Source organism: Plecotus auritus (assembly GCF_963455305.1).
Source record: "Plecotus auritus genome assembly, chromosome: 4".
Classification (NCBI taxonomy): domain Eukaryota; kingdom Metazoa; phylum Chordata; class Mammalia; order Chiroptera; family Vespertilionidae; genus Plecotus; species Plecotus auritus.
In genome coordinates this window covers 30,160,369-30,181,170 of record NC_137775.1, presented here as the reverse complement: position 1 = coordinate 30,181,170, position 20,802 = coordinate 30,160,369, and the positions used below count along the sequence as shown (strand labels likewise).

General features: G+C 36.8%; 1 protein-coding gene across 5 annotated transcripts in view; it reads right to left on the bottom strand.

Annotated features, from left to right (window-relative positions):
• ADGRG6 (adhesion G protein-coupled receptor G6) overlaps nt 1-20,802 on the bottom strand; it is a 147,441-nt gene that overhangs the window by 5,549 nt on the left and 121,090 nt on the right. For 3 of the 5 annotated variants that reach the window (XM_080667129.1, XM_080667127.1, XM_080667128.1), the window contains 6 exons: nt 17,851-17,978; nt 16,893-17,161; nt 15,657-15,753; nt 12,549-12,832; nt 2,801-2,902; nt 2,050-2,202 (listed from right to left, as the gene is read on the bottom strand). In XM_080667129.1, coding sequence (XP_080523255.1) covers nt 2,050-2,202; nt 2,801-2,902; nt 12,549-12,832; nt 15,657-15,753; nt 16,893-17,161; nt 17,851-17,978 — 1,033 coding nt within the window. Of the gene's footprint in view, nt 1-23; nt 70-2,049; nt 2,203-2,800; nt 2,903-12,548; nt 12,833-15,656; nt 15,754-16,892; nt 17,162-17,850; nt 17,979-20,802 lie in introns of all 5 variants that reach the window. The other 2 variants (XM_080667131.1, XM_080667130.1) reach the window with 1 other exon arrangement.

Genomic DNA, 20,802 nt, shown 5'->3' with positions numbered 1-20,802 from the left:
TCAAAAAAATAATAAAGGTTTACCTGAATGATCCACTTTTGTTGAAGGAATGCTCTTAGAAGACATTATCTACACCATAAACATATGAATTTCTAGATCAATTCCAAGAAATAAACCAACTAGATATCCATGATGATATGCAGTGACTCCTTGCATACTCCAAGTGACCCAAGTACACCAGCCGTCCCACTGAGAACTGGCTAGGTAGCAGAAGGCCATTTGTATGTCAGTTGATGGGAGACCAGAATGTGTTATATCATAGAAGTATGTCATATAGCTGACTATATCCTGATGCCAGTAGACAAGAACCCATTTAATGCCAAGAGTTTTATTATGGCAAGCAGAAAAATATTAATAAATTCTTTAAAAAAACATATACAATGTTTTGAAACAGTAGTTTTTCTTTGGTATCTATCTCCCTTTCCTTTCATCTCTTAGTGAGTTTTCCCAAGATCCTTAATATTTTCAAGTATTTCGCTAATGCTTCCAAAATGCCCCCTGTTCCAAATTATCTACCTTGTTGTCTTCTCTCCCATTTTTATAGTGGCAGTTGTTTAGGCTAGCAATTCTCAGCTGTGTTAGGGGTAAGATAATCCAATCTAATTCTTATTCAGTCATAACTGGCTTATCATGTATAAACTATTTGTGTTTTTGAGGGGGATGCAAAATGAGTAGCTAATTTTGAGGTTGAGAATATTAAGTAAAACACTCATTCATTATAAACAAAAGATAATTTGTACTGGAAAACTACCAATTAGGTAGAATAATCTATTGTAGACTGTCTCAAATAACCCCTGTTATTAATTTTATTACACAGCAGGGGAGCAGAGACCTCTTATTTTTAGGCAAAGCTATTTGTGTACAGAACTAAAAGCCTGTACCTTATTCTGGAAGGGAGTTTATAGCTTTTCTTAAACATCCTTACTCCAAGAATCTCCTAACTGTTCCAAGTTCTCAGGTCTTTTCTTAATTAATTTTGGAATTAACAAACTCTCTATACACTCAAACATGTTTCTACGGTGCTATCTTGAATCCCAGGCAGTGGCTATTCCACTGGTGAGGCATCGACAGAGGTGCAAGCAGGGGCAGGTGGAAGGATTCAAATATACATAACTGTCATTTGAAATTCAAGTGTTTGCAATGTGAACATTTACACATCACACAACACACTCCCTATTTGCAAAAAGCCAAAGATGAATCTTCTCTGTGCCATTTACCTCTGTTTATGTTCAATAGCTAAACAAATTCAAAATTAAGGTTATTTGCATTATCCTTTTGGACACATCATAATTAGGAAAGTGCTGGGTGCTAAATATTGATAGCTATTTGAGGTTTAATTAGTATTTAAAAGTGGCAATTCTGCTATTTTCCTTTGAAATTATTAAAAGATTACATCTTATCTCACTGGTCACTGGCTATCAATATTGCAAAATCATCTTTATTTCCATGTTGTCTCCAGGACTGTACATTTCATGCTTAGTGTTAGAATGTGTGATCATTGTAAATATTATGAATATACAGGAGATTAACAAAGATACGGTATTTCTCACCATCTTGTATTCCTTCCCAAATATGATGTCCTCTATTCTTTCATAATTGTTTTTTGTTTAATCAGTGATTCAAACAGTAATTGCCAATCACATTTTCAGTGTTTAAAGATTTAAATCCTAAAGGTAACATATATCCTGGATGGTGTTTCTTTCTGTTCCCATGCAAGCTTGCCAAGTAACTTTCATACTATGTTGAAATAATCTCAACTCAATTTTTATATACTATTTTAAAATAAAACAAGTAACTTGTTAAACAAGATACTATAATTTTTTAAAAGAAAACTAAGTTTGCATTGGAGGCAATCACGATAATATTCAGAGCCAATGACACTATGGATATATAGATTCAATTTAGGTTATAAAATCTAAAAAAAAGACAAAACATCTACAAAGGTGCTGGATAAGGTCTTCAAGTAAATGTTTGTCTACATTGCCCATGTTGTCAGTGAAAATGTGATGAGAACTGTATCAGAGAGCACCTTTGCATGGCAGGACTCACCTGTGTGACTATTCCTTTTGAAGTAGGTGGTAGAGCTGCATTTCGATTTGGATGTAAGGTAGGTTGAATTGGAACCAATGGAGCTTGAGGACAACGATTTTCCTAGGTTATCAGAACTTTTCTTGATGGTATTGGTAGCTGTCTTACTCCAGTCTGAAAGAAATGACATCTCTCCATGAATTTGCTGTAGGGGGAATATGGCCTGAAGACTCAGCACTACACTATTTAAGTAACACTTAGAGCATTCGATGTAAACAACAAACTGAAGAAGTAGGTAAGTTTTTTACTTTCACCCTGTGTAAAATATTGTTTGAAATCCTACTTTAATATCCTAAGGGTGAGATGTAACCACTGATGGTAATAAAAAAAGGTCATACTTTTTATTAGGTATTTCATTTTACAGTATTGAAAAAAATCTCTTGGCCTAATCATGTAAAATTAGAACCTCAAAAATGTGGACAGGTGACAGTGGCATAGTGGAACTTCTGGACATTTGACTTACTAAATTAGACATGAAGCCTGAGCAGCCCACTTAACCTGTGTGGATTTCATGCTTCTCCTTTGCCAAATAGAAGGGTCATGCCCAGAGGCCTCAGATCTCTTGAATTCCTAATATACTAAGACTCCAACCAAGCATCGTCACATACCCACCTTTATAACTTGCTACCACTGGAACTAGGTTTCTCTGGCGATGAAACACTTCCCACTATTGCTCTTAGACGTAAAAACCAGTTATCAGCTTGCCCCTTACCTGAATTGTCTGCTAACCGAAATCTACCACAGCAGAGATGACGCCTCCACTGTTTCTGAACGTTCTCCTTCATCGCACAGTGGAAAATAAATATAAATAAGCCTGCAACCAAAGAAAATATTAACATTTAAGCCAATGGACACGTTTTAAAGATAAATCTTATGAAGCACGTGGATTCATTCTAATTTAAACTTTTTATATATATGAGTCGCTAAGAGGAAAAGATACTGAGGAATCTTGCAGGATGTGGTAGACGTTTTAAACCTTTTGTAAAGAACACAGAGGCTCAGATAAAACCAGAATTGTTACTTGTATCTGATTTTGTCTTTGCCTGTTCTGTTCAGCATTCCTTATAACCTAAAGTGTAAAGCAATATTCAATTTAAGAGATATTTAATAAGTCCCTTATATTTGCTTTAAGATTATGTGAAAATATTTCACAAAATTTAGAAAAGAATATGAAAAACAGAAAACATCCTCTCATCACCTATTTCCATTTGTGTATTCTAAGCTATTTTATGTATGCATATAAGTTTGGGCCATAGAAAAATGGTATTTTTGCAGGTCAAAAAATGGCCACAAAGCAGCCAATTTATGTGGCTTCACCTGTTTTAGTTTCTCAACATTTTAATGCAGAAATATTTCTGTACTGTGAAATGGTCCTCTTATTTATGGTCACTCCTTGCACCTATCAAAAGCTAACTGCATCATTTGTGCTTTGGAAGCTAATATCTTTTAACTTTTCAAGGAATTTGCTTCTGCTTTTTAATTTCTCTTTACTGTTTCACCAGTTTCTTCCTCTATACTTGGTTATTCACATTACTTACAAGAATATTCTAGTAACCCTCTTTTAAAAACAAACAGTAATTTCTCCTTTAACCCCAAACTTCCAACTTCTCCATTCCCTTCCCAATACAATTTCTTGAAATGGTTAACTTTTGCTGTTTCTCATTTCTTCTCTTAACCCACATCCACTACGCCACTACAACTGCCCTTGGGGAGGTCACACTCTGACTAAATGGCTGTTTTTCAAAGCCTCCCACACCTACAGCCCCCAATTCCCTTGGGAGTTTGCTGACACAGAAAATCCCTTTAATAACTAAACATGCTTTGTATCCCTGAAAGTGTGAATCACCAAAATAAATAATTTGAATTGGTTAACAGATCCTTTTAAGTTTTTAAGAGGTGGTGGCAATTCAGAGTAAAGAGGGCAGCAGTGTGGAGCCTGTGGTAGGGTCGGCACAGGTCGCAGATGAAGGAGGCTGTGTGGCGGAGAGGAGGGGGCCCTCTCCATCTCAGGTGCACTCTGTGTTTGTTGGCTGGGGCAGAATTTGCGGGACTTGTTCCTGGAAGTATTTTTGTCACACAGCTGAAAATACAGGTAAGCATGTGTTCTTAAACACTGTTTAACAACATCACATATTAGAGCTGGAAGGAGGTTATAAACTCCAGTTGAGGGCATTCTTTCCTAGGCATTAATCCAGGCATTGCTCAGTGTAGGGCCCTGCACTGAGCAAATGACTTCTTTCAATTTAGAGAAGAACTTTGCTAGAAGTTGCTTCCTTTAACACTCAGTAGTTTTTATAAATGTGGTACATCCTGGAGGAAACCGGTTCTCAGACTTGTTCTTTTGGCCTTGCGGGGATACTAAAAAGTGACTTATTTGGGGATCTCATGCTGACTATATTCACAGAGGAGAAGGTTAAATGTAAGATAAAACGAACTTCATGAAACCATCTTTTAGATTGTGCGCTGCTGTCTTAAATCATAATGAATTATATAGCAATTAGATGACATTCCTATCTTTAAGCAACCACATTTTCCTGGAAATACATTGGCATCCAAGAACTTTAAGAGACACTGGTACACAAATCAGATTTAAATCTGATACATCACCTCTAAAATTATGTGACAGAAGAGAAGTCACTTAAATTCATCTCCATCTCCCACTCTGAATTGTGATGCGGTGTGACACAATTAGATAATAGGCATAAGAAATTAGAATTCTTATGAATGAATATATTCTTAAGTTCCAAGGTAGTATGAAAATTCTTTTGTCGTGAGACACACTTCTACTTTAAATCAGAACAGAATTTTCATAATAGATTGTTTTACCATTTGTGATAACCAGCCCCTTTCATCTGAATTTAGGTTAGTCTGGCAATAAATATAGCCAAATTCTTTCAGGACAAAACATCCTTGTAGAGCTCCACTGTGGGAAATGTAGTAGGTATCCATCCGGAAGAGTAAACGTATGCAAAGTCAAACTCTTCAGACAGGAAGAGTAGAAGATATAACCAGAGAGCCAAGACCATTGGAGGCCAAAGTGAGAAAACAGATGGTTATCCCTCTTCAATTTTGAGGGTTTTTCATCCTAATTACTTACAGATATGGGTGCAGAAGCAGAACTAAAATCATTAAGGGTTGTATGTTTACATCCAAGGGACTATGTCTGATTTCTCACTCCCATCTCCGCTCCCATTCTGTCAAATATTTTCCCTTTGAGAATCTTCATATCAACCACACGGCGCCTCAGAGGCTCTTCATAACACCTGTTTGTCTAGCTTTCTTAGCTGTGACTGGGGACCAGAATACTCAGCCTTTGCTCTTCATCGTGTGTCTTACAGCTATCTAACTGATCAGGGAGAGGGAACATTGCCCATAAAAGTTTGGAAGCTAAAATGGCTCAAAGACTGAATTCAGAGTTAAAGCCCTTATTTCATCTTGACAGGCTAGCACTAGTTTCATGAAACCTTTATATCTCACAAAACAGAGTTCATGATGGTCCTATATTGGTGAATGGTAGCCTGAAAAACCACCAGTCTGATGACTCTAAGCCAAAGTTCCTTAGAAAAAAATTCTTTAGCTTGGTAACTGCCTGGATTCTTTATTTTACCTATAGGAACCCAGACTTCCTGCTAGAACAAGAAGAAAAACAAAAACTTAAACCTACTTTAAATACCTTTTTTAAAAGAATAGTTATTGATATTTTAGAGAGAGGAAGGGAGAAGAAACTTCAATGTGAAAGCACAACCTTGATGGGCTGTCTCCTGCACGCCCCCTACTGGGGTAGAGCCCACAATCCAGTCCTGTGCCTTGATCTGAATGGAACCAGCAACCTCTTGGTGAGGGTGAATGGGATGACACCCAACCAACTGAGCCACACTTGTCAGGTTTAAACCTACTTTAATTGAACAGATTCTTGACCAGTCCTTACCTGCTTATCCCACCCTCACCCCTGCCTTCTCTTTCTTTACCTCCATCTTCCATTAGTCAATCAGAAGTATCTGCTCACTTTAAAAAAGTTAGAGCAATATGTGAATTCAAGATGTCTTAATTCTTGGTAAATTTTACAATTTCCTCATTTAAAATAAATAATATTTTCAATTGTGATGGATGAAGGATGTTCAAAGTATGTGAGAAGGTGGGCCTGCCTATGGATCCTGCCTAGGGAGGAAACGTGAGGAATCCACTTCCTCAAAGCCTCTGAGAGAAGCAAGACCACAGGCCAAGGCTGGGTCAGCAAATATGGCAACCGGACACCCGAGAGTGCTCTAAACTTGGAGTCACAAACATTCTGAAAAATCTCAAGTAGTGGATTTGCTTTTTTATACTTCCTCCTTTCACCTACCTTAGGACACATTCCAGTATCATATTTGGGGGGAGCAAAAGCTTACTTGTAAGTATTGGCATTATATTCACTGTAGATTGTATGGGCTTGTGTTTCACCTTTGTCTTTATAAGAGCTACTTAACTATTTATTTAGGGAAAAAAAATAGCATCTTAGCCTCAATATTTTGGCTGGGAATCTGGCACCCACATGGAACTCACTCCCTTTGGTTGATTCTGGCAAAGACATGTGGCTTTCTGGGGCAGATGTAAGATGAGTGGCCAACGGGATGTTCTCAGATCTTTAGCCTGATTATCAAAAGCTTTAAAAAAACTGTTTCCCTTGGATATGAAAATGAATGCTACACAGCAAAATTTTGGGGCAATACAGATTGTGATTCTTTTACCGCTCTAAAAGGTCACTTTCAAGAAATCTGGTGAAGAATAACAAAACAAAACCTAGAATCCTCATCTCCTAATGAGTTCTTAACCAACTAAAGGCCATTGACACTTTCAGCAAGATTGCCATCAATAAATTCTGACAAATGGCCTAAACTGACTTCTTCTTACCCTGGATAAGAAAGTACCAGAAACATGGTGAAGGGGAAGATTGCAGATACAGGTAATGTCAGGGATGTGGGATAGAATCAGAACGGGTAATGATGAGTGATAAGTGGTTCTGGAGATTTGAAGGGAAAATCAGTCAAGAATTCATCAAAGCAGGCATTTGGGCAAAAGAGGCCCCGTGCTCTACATAACTGACTTTTGACAGAAAAGGTCACCTCTGAGCTTCCCAGCAAGCTTGAGTCCAAATCTCCGAACAGCTCATTTGTTCTGTTGTCTCACAGACATAGCCAGCTGCCTGCTGGGCTGGGGATCCTTCAGGTTTAGGAACCTCCTGAATCCTCCTTTCATACTACCAAGGTGCCCCTTAGAAAATGACTTCTCTGTGGCACAAAATTTCATGCCAGAAGATGAGTAATTTATTTCCTTGCTGTGTGTAATGTCTCAGCCAACACAATGTCATTTCAGCTCTTTGGGTATAAAGGTAGTTCATTGCCTTGGAGCCAATTCACTGTGTGTTGTACGTGTGATTATGGCGCAGCTTAACTCTCAGGAGGCTTCTAGCCATGGGTTGGAAAATTTGATTTAATATTCTTAGTTTACCAAAAGTATTAAAATAATAAATATATTTTCCTTAATGATTTTTGATGAATAAGGAAAAGAGATTAAATTCACATTTATTCATTAAACATATATTTACTAACAGGTGTTTTTAGTGGAGGCAAATATTCACTTCCTAGAAACTTTCCAATAAAAAATTATAAGGGTAGTACTTTGTTTTAATCTCCTGTTTATGCTCTGGCCTCTAATAATGTACCTTTTTATTTCCACATATGCTACATTGCAAATATTACAATATCAGATTCAAACTGATCTTGGGAAAGTCACTGACTCTCGTGAGCCTGTTTCTCATTCTATAAAATGGAGAATATACCCTCTACCTTCCAGACTTACTGCAAGAATTACATCAGATGACAGATGTTATGGGACTAAACAACAATGCGCTAAACAAATATGTCATTTCTGTTGCTCTGGTATCTTAATGTTATCAAATTAATTAACAGCAAACATATCTGAGCAGGCTGATAATGCCCTTCTGTGTTGGCCATCACAGTTTCCACTGATAGAACCACATGTTGCATTGTATTATGTTGTCATATACATGTACAGAATATGGGCTGATGACACCTGAGACTATTAATCAATGTTGTTTCTCATGCCTGGAAAAGAAAAGTTGAAGACTGAGCTCTTAGTATGGGGCTAGACTTTAGATCCTGATGAACTTGTTAGAAGAGGTAAACTTGCCTATACATTGAAGAAGCCTAATCTAATTGAAAGTGTCACATACTTTTGTACAGTTAATGGAAATATATAAAGTCTGAGATATGTTCATCCCTTGTATAAGGAGCAGCTATGTGCATATGCTGCACCTTAGAGCAATAATTCAATCCTATAAGTGCATTGCCATTGCCAAGGGACAGAGATGCCATCAGGATTCTGGTCAAGAGCTCCTCAGCAACCAGGGAGCTGCCTTTTATTTCTTTAGGATGAATTATGTATTTGTTGAAATGAAGGCTAAGGTTCGCAGGCATGTGAGTTATGGTATACTTTTATCAAACATCTGTTCCCTTTTGAATAGCAATTTGTATGCCATACAATTTTTCTCAAGTTGTATTCTTTAGAAAAAAAATAAAATTTGATAGTTTTATCCTGGGAAAGCAGAAAGGATAGCAAAAGCAGATAGGTATGGAATTCCACCATGTTTAGAGAAGATATATTTATCTTTTCATCGTAGAGAAAAAAATTAGATGAAAATTAATATATAACAAGTGAACTAGGCAAAATAAAAAGAAAAAAATGATACACTGTGGAAAATTAGAAAATAATAATGAACTTGGTTTTAGCCTTGATTCAATTCATGATTTCATTTGCTTAATCAAGTAGGTAAATTTCCAGTTATAGCCACACAGATTATAATAATTTTCTGATATCTATTGCCATTAAATGTACAGTTATAAGTATACATAAAAATAAAAAATATATAAAATAATAAAAATAGAAAACATTAAAAGCAAAAATAAAACATATAAAAAATAAAGCATTTATAAAACTGTTATAGGCTATACAGATTTATGTGAGTACCCAAATAATTACACATGTACATATGTATGTGTATACAAACATACATATATTAAAAATATATACATTTATTTCTAAAAATTTTAGCCTATTTTAACCAAATAAAATATATATTTATTTTTAATAATTTAAATGCTTTAATCAAGTATTTAAAGACTTACACAAAAGTTAGAAAAAAACTGCGAGCAAAAGTCACTCCTGTGATATACACGTTATGACATCACTGTAGACTCAGCTCAAACACAGGTGCCACGTCTATAGTACTATAGCCATTCATTATCAATTGATAACTTGGGGCATTCATGATGAAAACCCTGCTAATTTTCAGATGCTCAACTATGAGCTAAGTCTGAGAAAATTAAAGTATGTTTGGCATAGTTTTAGTTTTCAGAATATTGTATTACATTCTCAGTCTTTGGCCATTGCCAAGTCTCATAATGATAGGCTTCAATGGATTATAAGATTCCATTAATAAAAAGACCTTTTACCCAAAGCATTAGAAACATCAGAGTTTACTCTAATGAACAAACCAATGATGAGTGTTTTGTAGAAGCATACTTCCTAAATTTCTCTTGATTCCTTCTCACATCTCTCCAGCTCCCCCATTCGCACCACAATCTAAAATACTGTACCACGTTATTTTACCTGGACCATTGCAATAGCTTCCTCTCTACTCTCCCTACAGACGCTACTGGGCTACTCTAATCCATTCTTTATATTATATCCAGATTCCTTTACAAGATGCACATCTGATCATGTCATTTCACAGGCCTAAAACTTTCCAAAGACTTCGCATTGCTCTCATAAAGAAAACACAGGGCCGTCTGATCTAGACCCGGACTCCCTTTTGTGCCACACTGCTCTCACTCTCCTGCTCTTTCTCGGTTCTCAGGTTATATGAGCTTTCTATTAATTCCTTGAGCAGATGTTATAATTACCAACCGCAGCAGATCCTTGAATAATGTCATTTCATTATAATGTTGATGAGATGCCACAGGAACTCAACTTTAGTTTATATCAATTAGCTTATGGTAAAATTGGTTTCCTTATACATCGTTTTGCTTACAGTCATAGAACCTATTAACCACATTAAGTGAGGACTTATTATACAAATTTTTTTTATTTTTTGTACATGAAGTGCCTTCTACCTGAAATATTCTCTTCCCCACTTCCGCTCCCAGCCTTCACCTAGTTAATTCCTATTGATCCTTCATAGTTCAGCTTAGAATTCATGTCTCCTCTCAATTGCTCTTAACACCACCAGGTACTTTTATATGGTGACATAATTGGTTAATGTCAATCTCTCTTACTAGCATATATGCTCCATGAGGCAAAGGGATCACATCAAGTTTTTCTTGTTGCTTTTTTTTTTCTGGAATAAAGAATATCAGAAAGAAAAGAAATAGACATAATGTAGTCCTAGTACTACCTGAGCTCATTTTTTATTTACTGAATTGTTTCTTTAAATTGTCTAAATGCCATGTTTCTTTTAAAAAAGCATATACTTTTAACAACAAACCTCTCTTGAAAGATTCAGAAAATGGCTCAAATCAAAACCATTAAGTGCCTTCCCATGGTGTCTTAAGTAGTGTTTGTACAGGGTTGGCCAGTAAGCAATTGTTGGTAGGCTCATGCTATGTATCCCTGCCTTTTAATTTTAATTTTCTTTTTAGGAGGTGTTTTAATATCATTAGATGTGCAAAATCTGTTCTGAATTTATATAATTTAAATTTAGTCTTAAAAGTCAGTGATTTATGAAGGATATAACTTGACGATGGTTTATAAAATTTTTCCCCTCCTGACAGAAGACCTATGCTGGGAAAAATAAAACATCCCATTTCTCATGAATGGAAACAGCTGAACAGACAGCATGGCTCTTGGAGGTTATAGAAACTGCCAGGAAATTCTACAAGCAAAAACTAGGTTGGGCTGGCAGATTAATGTGCTTTTCATGTACAATCCTGAAATATAAAACCATCGAATCTCTAATGGTAATGAACATTTTTGTCAATATTTATCTAGGCACATTTATGTTGTATATTACAGAACAGATTAAATACAGGAAAAATCACTTTATGAAGCTAGATCCCAATGAAGATGTATGCATAGGCTACCTCTTCAGTTTCCACCTTTTGGAGGTGCACTTGAGGCTTATTATCCTATTTGCTGAAGATAATGAGCCCACATATTTCCTCTGTTATGGGAGAATGACCCTGAATAAAATTTGTTGAACTAATTAATGTGGATTTATGCCAGAGGATCCTCAAGTTGGATTTAGGTCATACCCAAAGACCCTCCCTTTCTTTATCCAGCAATCCATTTATTCTTTTAATAAAGAATAGTTCAGCACCAACTATAGGATTTTTTTTTCAGGAGCTCATGAGCTAATGGGAAACCTAAGAGGAAAAGCAAAGCAGATCTGTACAATACAAAGCAGTAAACACTCTCCCGCAGGAAAATATAAACTTCTCTTAGCACACACCTGTAGGGAGTACCTGCCTAGGCATCTCATTTGGTGAGTAGCACAAACTTGATTTCTACCACTTTCCACTCCTGCACAGATTTGTCTAGCTTGCACTAGTCAGCTCTTCTTCCCCGCCACACCTATAAGGACATACCAGTAATTTCAGGTAGGCTAATAGTACTGCCCTGCTCAGAAAGATTCCAAACATTGTCACCTCATTCCTTTTGGAGTTGGGACCTCCTGGTACTTCAGAACATTAGGAAGTTTTTAAAAATAGAGTATATCCAATGTCTTGAAGAATGACATTTAATTAAAAATATATATTCCCTTAAACTTAAAGTTAAATTCATCATATGTACACTAGGGTTTGTATTATGGAATCAGGAATATGACAGGGAGCTCCTTGAAGGAAGCCTTGAATTTTTGTACAATGCAGGCCATTGGCAAGTGTTTGTTAAACTGGAACTAATTGTCATATATCATGAAAAAAATGAGCATTTTTAAACTAAAGTATTAGTATTTATTTTGAAAAAAACAAGCAGCCAAGGAATCAAGGTGAATTGCTCTGTCCCTGCATAAAGTCTAAAAATTCTGCAGGTCAAGAATAGCACACCACAAGGGAAGAGGTTCTTGAGGAGCAGCACTGACACTCAGCAAAATTGTAAGGGTGAAAGTGATCTCTCTGTGCACTCCTTTAAACTTGGCACCTCCTGCCCATTTTCAGTCATGCGACAACATATGTTTACTGAGGACCTACTATCTGCCAGGTACTGTCCTGGGTCTCTGAAAATAAACAAACTGACATTCTACTTCAATTTTCCATTCAATACCTTTTTCATGAATACCTACCCCATGCCCAAAACTATGCAGTTGGAATAGTAGAAACTTAGTGTGGCGTTTATCCAACAATGAAGCTGTTTGCAAATATGACAAAATTAGAAAGTGGAAATTATTCAGGTACCATTTATCTTACCTTGTAATGAATTGAAGATGGAGAAGAGGTACGTGAAAGGGATATATAAGGGTCCCCAAGCAAAGAAGGCAAAACCCCATGTCATGCCCAGCAGAAATGTCAGGCTGACCACACTGCGCATGTTCCGTAAGACCTCTTCCTGCAGGGTCCGGTTGCTCCTTTTGCCATTCCTCCCGCAGATCTGCACCATTACCACGATGAACATAGCAACGTTCAGTAAAAACATGATTCCAAAATACCCAGCACAGGTCACGTAAAATACCACCGGATCCTGAATCCAACAGCTTAAAGGAGAAGAAGCAAGAAAGAAAAAGGAACTGATTACCATGCCTGTGGACCTAGGACTTCTCCTGGCTTGGTTCTGGCTTCTGTGGGTTTCACAGCTAGGCCTTTCTCACACACCTTTGGAGAGTCACTTCATTTCTTGGACCTCCATTTCCTTCTTGATGTGTTCATAGTTTTCTCTGTTTGTTTTGGATAGCTATCACTTTAATGCCTAGTTATTTAAGTCAAGAGTTGAGAAGAAAACCAGGTGGCTACTTGAATTCTGACTTGGCGTGAGGACACCCTTGGTTGGTTTACCCAACACCATGTCTAACCCCTTTTCTCATATGTGTCTGCACTCCAGAGAATGGGACGTTTAAGTACTTATATTTTCAATCTCCTTTGTATTTAAGGGTTGGTCCTGTGGACATTGTTCTACAAAATGATATGGAAGCAAAATCTGGAGAGCTATCTTGATAAACTCAACTGGCAAGGCCCTTATTCATTCCTTTTGTTTCAAACCTGAGAGCAACCTATGGAGCAGCAGCAATCACCTTATACCCATAAGAGAAAGGCCAAGAAAGCTGCAGAGGTTCTGACCCTGACATTTCAGCCATAAATTAATGCTAGTTTATTGCTCATTCCTATGGGTGTCTTTTTTTTTGTCATGTGAGAAGAGTAAATTCCTACTTAAGACACACATAATTGTGGATCCCATAGTGCAAAAGAATTCCTATTAATATAGTTGGTCTAGTTGAGGCAAGACCTTATTGTAAAACTGTGACATTCTTATAGTAACACTTCTCATGTACAATTAAAAAGCTTACATTGGTTACAATATCCTTATGAAATGAGGAAAGATATACTTGATATTCAAAATTATATATAGATTTGAAAACAGATAAAAGCAATTTAGGAACTGTACTATGTGTAAATGTTCTATGAGTAAATTTAACAAGTACTACAATTTGCAGATGCCCCAGGTCCTAATAATATTATGGAAGATCTTAGGTACCTCAAAAATTGGATATATTATTTAAGGCATTTAAATTTATCTTAAAATTCTAGTATAAATAGTCAACATTATGGGTTATGTCTTCCACAGTGGGACATGACTGCCACAAAGGCAAAAGCTATCTTGAACATCTCTGAATCCCAGAATATAACATGATTCCTAGCATATAGTAAATGCTCAGTAAATGACAGTTGCTGATGGAATAGCAATTTATTAAATGTACTTTAAAGTTCTGTAAAAGGTGACTAAAATATTTTTAAGATTACCTTATTTAGAACTTATGTACTGACTTTTACTTTTAACATAACTTTTTAAAAAATGTTTTTATTGATTTTTTAGAGAGAAGGAAGGGAGAGGGATAGAGAGATGAAAACATCAATGAGGGAGAGACATTGATCGGCTGCCTCCTGCATGCCCTGTATTGGGGATCCAGCCCACAACTCTGGCATTTGCACTGACCAGGAATGGAACCAGGGACCTCTTGGTTCATGGGTCAAGGCTGAATCACAGAGCCACACCAGCCGGGAACTTTTATTTTTTTAATTTAATTTAATTTAATTTAATTAATTAATTTATTAATTAATTAATTTATTTATTTATATTAAGGTATTATATGTGTACCTATCTTACCATTGCCCCCCCACCCCACTCCTATACACGCCCTCACCCCCCAATGTTTTGCATCCATTGGTTATTCATTATACGCATGCATATAAGTCCTTCGGTTGATCTCTTATTTCCCCCACCTCTCCCTAACCTTCCCGCTGTAATTTGACAGTCTGTTTGATGCTTTACTGCCTTTGTATCTATCTTTTTGTTCATCAGTTTATAATGTTTTTTTATTATCCACAAATAAGTGAGATCATGTGGTATTTTTCTTTCATTGACTCAGCCGGGAACTTTTAATATATCTTATTATAAAGTATCCCCAAAATGATACTGCTTATCCCTGAAGCTAATATTTCTTTACATATGGCAGTTCCCTTAGAATCCTGAAATTCCTGACCTAAAACTTTTATTTTATTCTTGTTATTGCGGGGGTCTTTGGGTGCTACTATGGAAATATAAACTAAGGGAAGACCACAAGAAAATGGGACAGGATTGGATATTAATTGGATATAAAAGTATCTACCATTCATGAAATGTGCATAGTAATGTGGCAGCACAGTCAGGAGTAAGCTCCTTTATTCATTCAATCATCTAAGTACCTACTATGGGCTGCATAAAATACAGGGTGTCCCCCCGCAAATGTATTCACACTTTAACAGCTAATAGCTGTTAAATGAAAATGAAATGTATTTCAATAAACACTGCCTTTATAATTATTCAAAGTGTGTGTAGACATTTTTCTGGAACATCCTGTATGAGAGAAGTAACTACTGAAAGTGAGCAACAGAGTGATATCACAGTCTGAGGAAAATTTTCCAAATTATCCAAGAACATGCTGATGTGTCCATTCTCTCCATTTCCATGGAGCACTCATATTAGCATTGACTCATTAGCATTATTGTCTGACACGAATATTTAACTCACTTCAAGATGTATGTGGGTTTAAGGAGGTGGGAGTATTAGGAAATCTCAAATAGAAGGGGTCTACTGAGCCTAGAAGATAGTATCTGAGACTTCTGCATTCCCCCAGGAGCTCTAAGAGTTCAGGGCATTCAACTGAGTACCTCATGGTGTAGTAAAAGATCCTGGTAAAGGCATGCCGATGCACTCAACCTTCAAATATGAGGCTCACTGTTGGCATGGAAACTTACACTAAATTTTAGGAAACAAAGGACATGCACTCATTGCAGATACATTCCTGACAAGTTTTTACTACTTACAATTCATCACCTTGTTCTTTTCCATAACTCTTTTTCCCATAAACTCCACTTTGGTTTCTGCTTGCTAGAACAACTGACACAATGAAGGCAGGTAAACCTGTTATAAAGAGACCATGCCGTGAGCAACTTTTCTAAAGCATCTGGAACTGCTTTTTAAGACTGATAATAGCAAGGAAAAATAAAACACTTCATATCACAGAATCCAATTTCTTAGGGCTGGCAGCTTGGTTAAAATAACATAAATCCAACTCAATTGTCAACGATCAAAACCTACTCTTTAATGACAGATATGTAAATATCTGTTTGTTTTACTGGTACCCACTGGAGAGCCAGAAGCTGATTTATATTGAATCTAGGACCAGCAAATGTGGTTTCATTAATGATGCCTGTTAGACCAACTGTTAGTTCAGGCAGCACAGGAATTACAGCTCATTTTTTCCCTTTTCTATATATAAAAAACGTCTTTACAAAAAATGGGGGAGAAATACTGAGACCATAAAGTCTTTATAGTCTTCCTTTTTCTCTCAAGAGAGTCAATCAGTAAAGCAATTCCATGTGTATTTCTTTGAGAAAAGTTACACTGTCCCAATTCCCTTAAAGATGCCTCCTAAAATTGTGAACATCTTGGAAATGGCTCATATTTCTACATTGCAATCTGAAAAAGAGATTTGTGAGAAAGCTCTAAAATGACTGGTTTGATATAAAACCCAGATAAAGAAAGGGGCCCATTTAGAAGGTCCCAAAGAGGCTAATACAACCATCCATGTCTGGCTGAGGAATCACTAGACATTCAAGGAAAGAATTCAGTCAGTATTCTGATTGCACACACAAAACCAACATTCTCTCTCTGGTTTCTGAGACATGGGCAAGTGTCTAGGGATGAGAATAGCTAGGAGTCTGAGCCGGCCTTTATATTTTGAAACATAATGGAAATGCACCACCGTCTGCCAGCTGCCTCTTCAGACTTGGGTGGGCTGGCTCTGGGCACAGGAAATAAGTGTGTGGTGACTCAGGGGCTAGAGGTTTTGCCTTTACTCCCGCATTTAGTGAGGTCTGTTGAACAGTTTTTACAAATACTATTCTGAGGAAGCCCCTTCCTTAAGGTATCAAATCTACATCCTTTGCTAATCTGAAGTTTCTCTGAGCAATGCTCTTCTTTCAAAACAGCATTTCCTATGAGAACGTGGCCATTCCCAGGACACTGAAAACAAAGCCAAACGTTTTGAGGATGCTCACCCCAGCCAATGATGCAGAATTTCAGGATGTATCGGCGAATGTAAGTGTTAAATACTTTCACCAGAGCAATGTACATGTGGATCGCTTCCAGCCCCATCCAGGTGAAGGTTGCGAGCAGGAAGAAGTGCAGCAGCGCTGCGATGGCGGTGCAGAGACCCTCCACGTGAAAGGAAGTGATCCAGCCGTCCAGGAGGAAGCTGAGGTTCAGCAGCAGCAGCGCTGTGCTCAGGTTCATCAAGATCTTGGAGGGATAATCCCTTCGCAATTTTCTAAAACAGAAAAACAGGAAGATATGGGAGGATGAATATTGTAAATAAAATTTTTAAGTACAGGCATTAAAGTCATATCTCACAGAGCAATGCACCATCTCTAGGACATGGTTCCACGTGGGGAGGGCTAATGATATTTGCAAGCATTTGGAAACTTAGAAAGATTTTTATTAATTTTATTTCAAAATGGTCTCTAATTTTTTAAAAAATTGCCAACTGGTTTCAACTGCTTGGTATTTTTTAATCGAGGAAAAATTATAGTCATAAAAATGATATTTTTTGTTAAAAATAATTTTCTTAAATTTTTTTTTAAGTTTCTTGATTTTTAATGAGGTGAAGATGATTTTTAAAACAAAATTTTCTGTTGTAGGTCTAATTTTATAATATTTGTGAAGCAAATGTTTTCATCTTGTACCATGCAATAAACACTGAATACAATATTTATTTATATGTTAATCATCTCTAACAGGCTTAAATGCATTTTATCAATAGAAATACACTGATTATAAATTAAGACTCTATAGCTGGACTATTTGTGCTGTATGACATATCTTAGAAGAAACCTGAACATTAAAACTTAACTACCCCACAGATTTGCAAAGTGCATGAAAGTTTTCAGAAGCTGAGGCAATTTCTTATTCACATTTTAGAATAGTTAGCACTGGGTTTGGCAAATAGAAAATACTTACTCAAAAGCAACATATGTCAGGAGAGTTGCTGCTGAAAAAATAGCAGATATTCCACATCCAATATAGGTGATGAAGGTGAGAACTCTAGTGTTTCTTGCATCTATCTGTGAGGCAGTTCCTTGAAGGTCCTATACAAAACATGCAAAGCAGCTGTAAGAATCTTTCTTTTCTAAGGTTGCTTTTGTTTTATTAAGAAGTCCCTTGCCAGGACTTAGAATCTCAGCTCAACCTTAGGAGTTAAAAACAACAGTGTAAATCAGTATTGAAATTTCCATTTATTATACTCTTGTGGATCACTCCATGAAACAAAATATAGCATTATTGAGGGAGTTACAGATTTTTTTTTTTTATCTATTACGTTGTTACCCAAGCTCTTTTCACAGTAGTATATCTTGAAGAGCAAAACCACTGGGTTCCCCAATAGAAATTGGAGAGGAGGTCCTTGCTTTGCACAATAGTTATCAAGCCCATTCTTAACATTTGCAGGGTTGGGGGCACAAGTTCAAATGGAAGCCCTTGTGGCCCTCATGGCCAAGCCCTTGGGTGAGTCCTTTGCCCGGTAGGGAGGAGCTCAGCCTGCGGACGGCCAGAGGCTGGTGCTGCACTGTGGCTGTCAGGCTCTGAAAGTGGTGCTGAGGCTCCTAACCGTGTTATCCCAAAGCTCGGTAGGTATGGGGTGGGGTGGTCTTTATCTTTTTTCATGAATGAGAATCCACTAAGACATTTGGGGTCATAATTTTTATCTTTATAGACCTGAAAAGTAACACATAATTACAAGCTCATAATAAGATTTAAACAATTTTGAAGAAACTACTGATTATTCAAAATAATGGGAAGCCAAACTTCGTTATATATAAATCACCTATGAATAGTGAAAATGCACCATGTAAAATGTTAGGGGTTGCATGTCGAGGGGAAAGAAGTAAACACTTTCTAGCATACTAATAAGAAGTGTTCACTTCACTGTGTTGAGGCAGACTTGCAAAGTCTGGGCTTGGTAGAAAAACTGTTCTTTTCTTGCTTAATGGGGAAATTGGGATAGGGATAAATCTTGAGACCAAGCACTCAATCCCAGTTAGGGTAGAAAGAAACTTTCATTATGCAGATGAGCTTTCTTAAAGAAGGGAGATCCTCCAAAAAGAATATCTGATTTAAACTTTTAGGTTTAAATTATGAAAAAATATTTGTGTTGTAAGTTTTTCATTCTACTTTCTATTACTTTTCACCAAGAGGTCAATAAAACCTGCTACTCACACAAAGGCTTCCAGTAAGTGGTGTTTGTTGTATGTACATGTGTGTGAAATGAAGACACAGACTTAGTTCCAGGTTTGGCTGATGCAGTGAGGAGCAGAGTCAGCACCTCTGTGACACCAAGAAAGGCACAAAGTGATAGAATTCAGCAGGTGCATGGGATCAGGGTAGGGGTCTTCCTCTATCCTCTCTGGGAATCCCTCAAAACACTGGAGGAAGGGGAATCCTGTGTCACATGGGATGGTATTCGAGTCAGTACTACTTGACTCACAGATAGGTGACCTCAACCAATATTTCAGTGACTCCAAGGTCTCATTAGGTCAGCGAAATGGTCTTGAGGAACCTCCAAGTGACTTGCCATTACTACTTGAAAAACCTATGGCTCCTAGCTAGGCCAGGTAGTTGACCTGGAAACCACAACTAAAGCCACAATTTAAAGTGTGAAGTAAGTAAAGTAATGCTATTTACTGATGATACCAATTTACACTCCATTCTCATACTATTTTGTATTTTTAGAGAATGAAAAGTACACAAATATTTATTCCTCTGAACTAGCCAACAATTCCTCTGATTATTAAAAATATAAAAATCAGTCTTACTACAAAGAAATATAGCAGAGCCATTAAAGTCTTCATACATTTGTGTATTAGAAGATATAATTATGGGGTCAGAGGTACATTATTTAAACTTCTCATATGGCAAAAGACTGGGGATTTCTTGTACGAGTGAGTAAATAGTTTGTAAATCAAGAAAGACTCTGAAAAAGTCTTGGTGGTCTGGAAAGCTGAAAGGATGTGGGCACATCGCCAGAAAGGATAAATTCTGGAAAATTTTTCTTCCAGCAGTTTCTAAACTCACAAAAACAGCCAAGGTGGAAAGTGGAAGTATAGAACTAAAAATATGCATAAAGCCATCTGCATATAAAGCTCATTATTTAATCAGTCTACAATAGAAAAAGTCATACATATTACAAACTCATAATAAAATTTAAACAATTTTGAAGAAACTACTGATTATTCAAAGTAATGCGAAGCTAAACTTTGTTACATATAAATCATCTCTGAACAGTGAATTGTGCTACTGTTATCTATTATCTAATATTAGACTTACAACACAATCAGGCTCAAACACACACACACACACACACACACACACACACACTCACACACACACACACACCTGCACACAAACACAGCTCAAGTAGTTAAATCAATTAAGCTAAAGCTTATATACCTGAATGAGTAATAACACATTTTGTGTATAAGGAGTAATAATGCGTAGTGTTTTCTGAAAGAATGTTCTCATTTTTGGAGAAAAGAGAATATGGAAGAAAATATTTTTTTAATCACTTAGTAAAAACACACTACAGTTTAATTGTTCATTTTAATGCTCTGGTGGTAAAGGGAAAAATATATTTTGAGGAAGTTAAGAAGCTATATTCTGTGATGGTCACCCTTTCAAATGACTTGTTCTTATCCTTCAGAGCTTTTATGTACTGGGTTGTCAGGAAAATTACAACTCGGAGGATTACCATAGGACAATAGTCATTTACATTGGCCAAGTGGATACATGAGCCAAATACTACATCACATGGTCCTCACAGCTTCCTCCCAGTCCCAAAGGAAGTGGGCGTAAGATTTAAGGGAGGGGATAAATGTAATCTGATGTCTGTGATTCCAATGCATAGAGCTTTATTGCCTC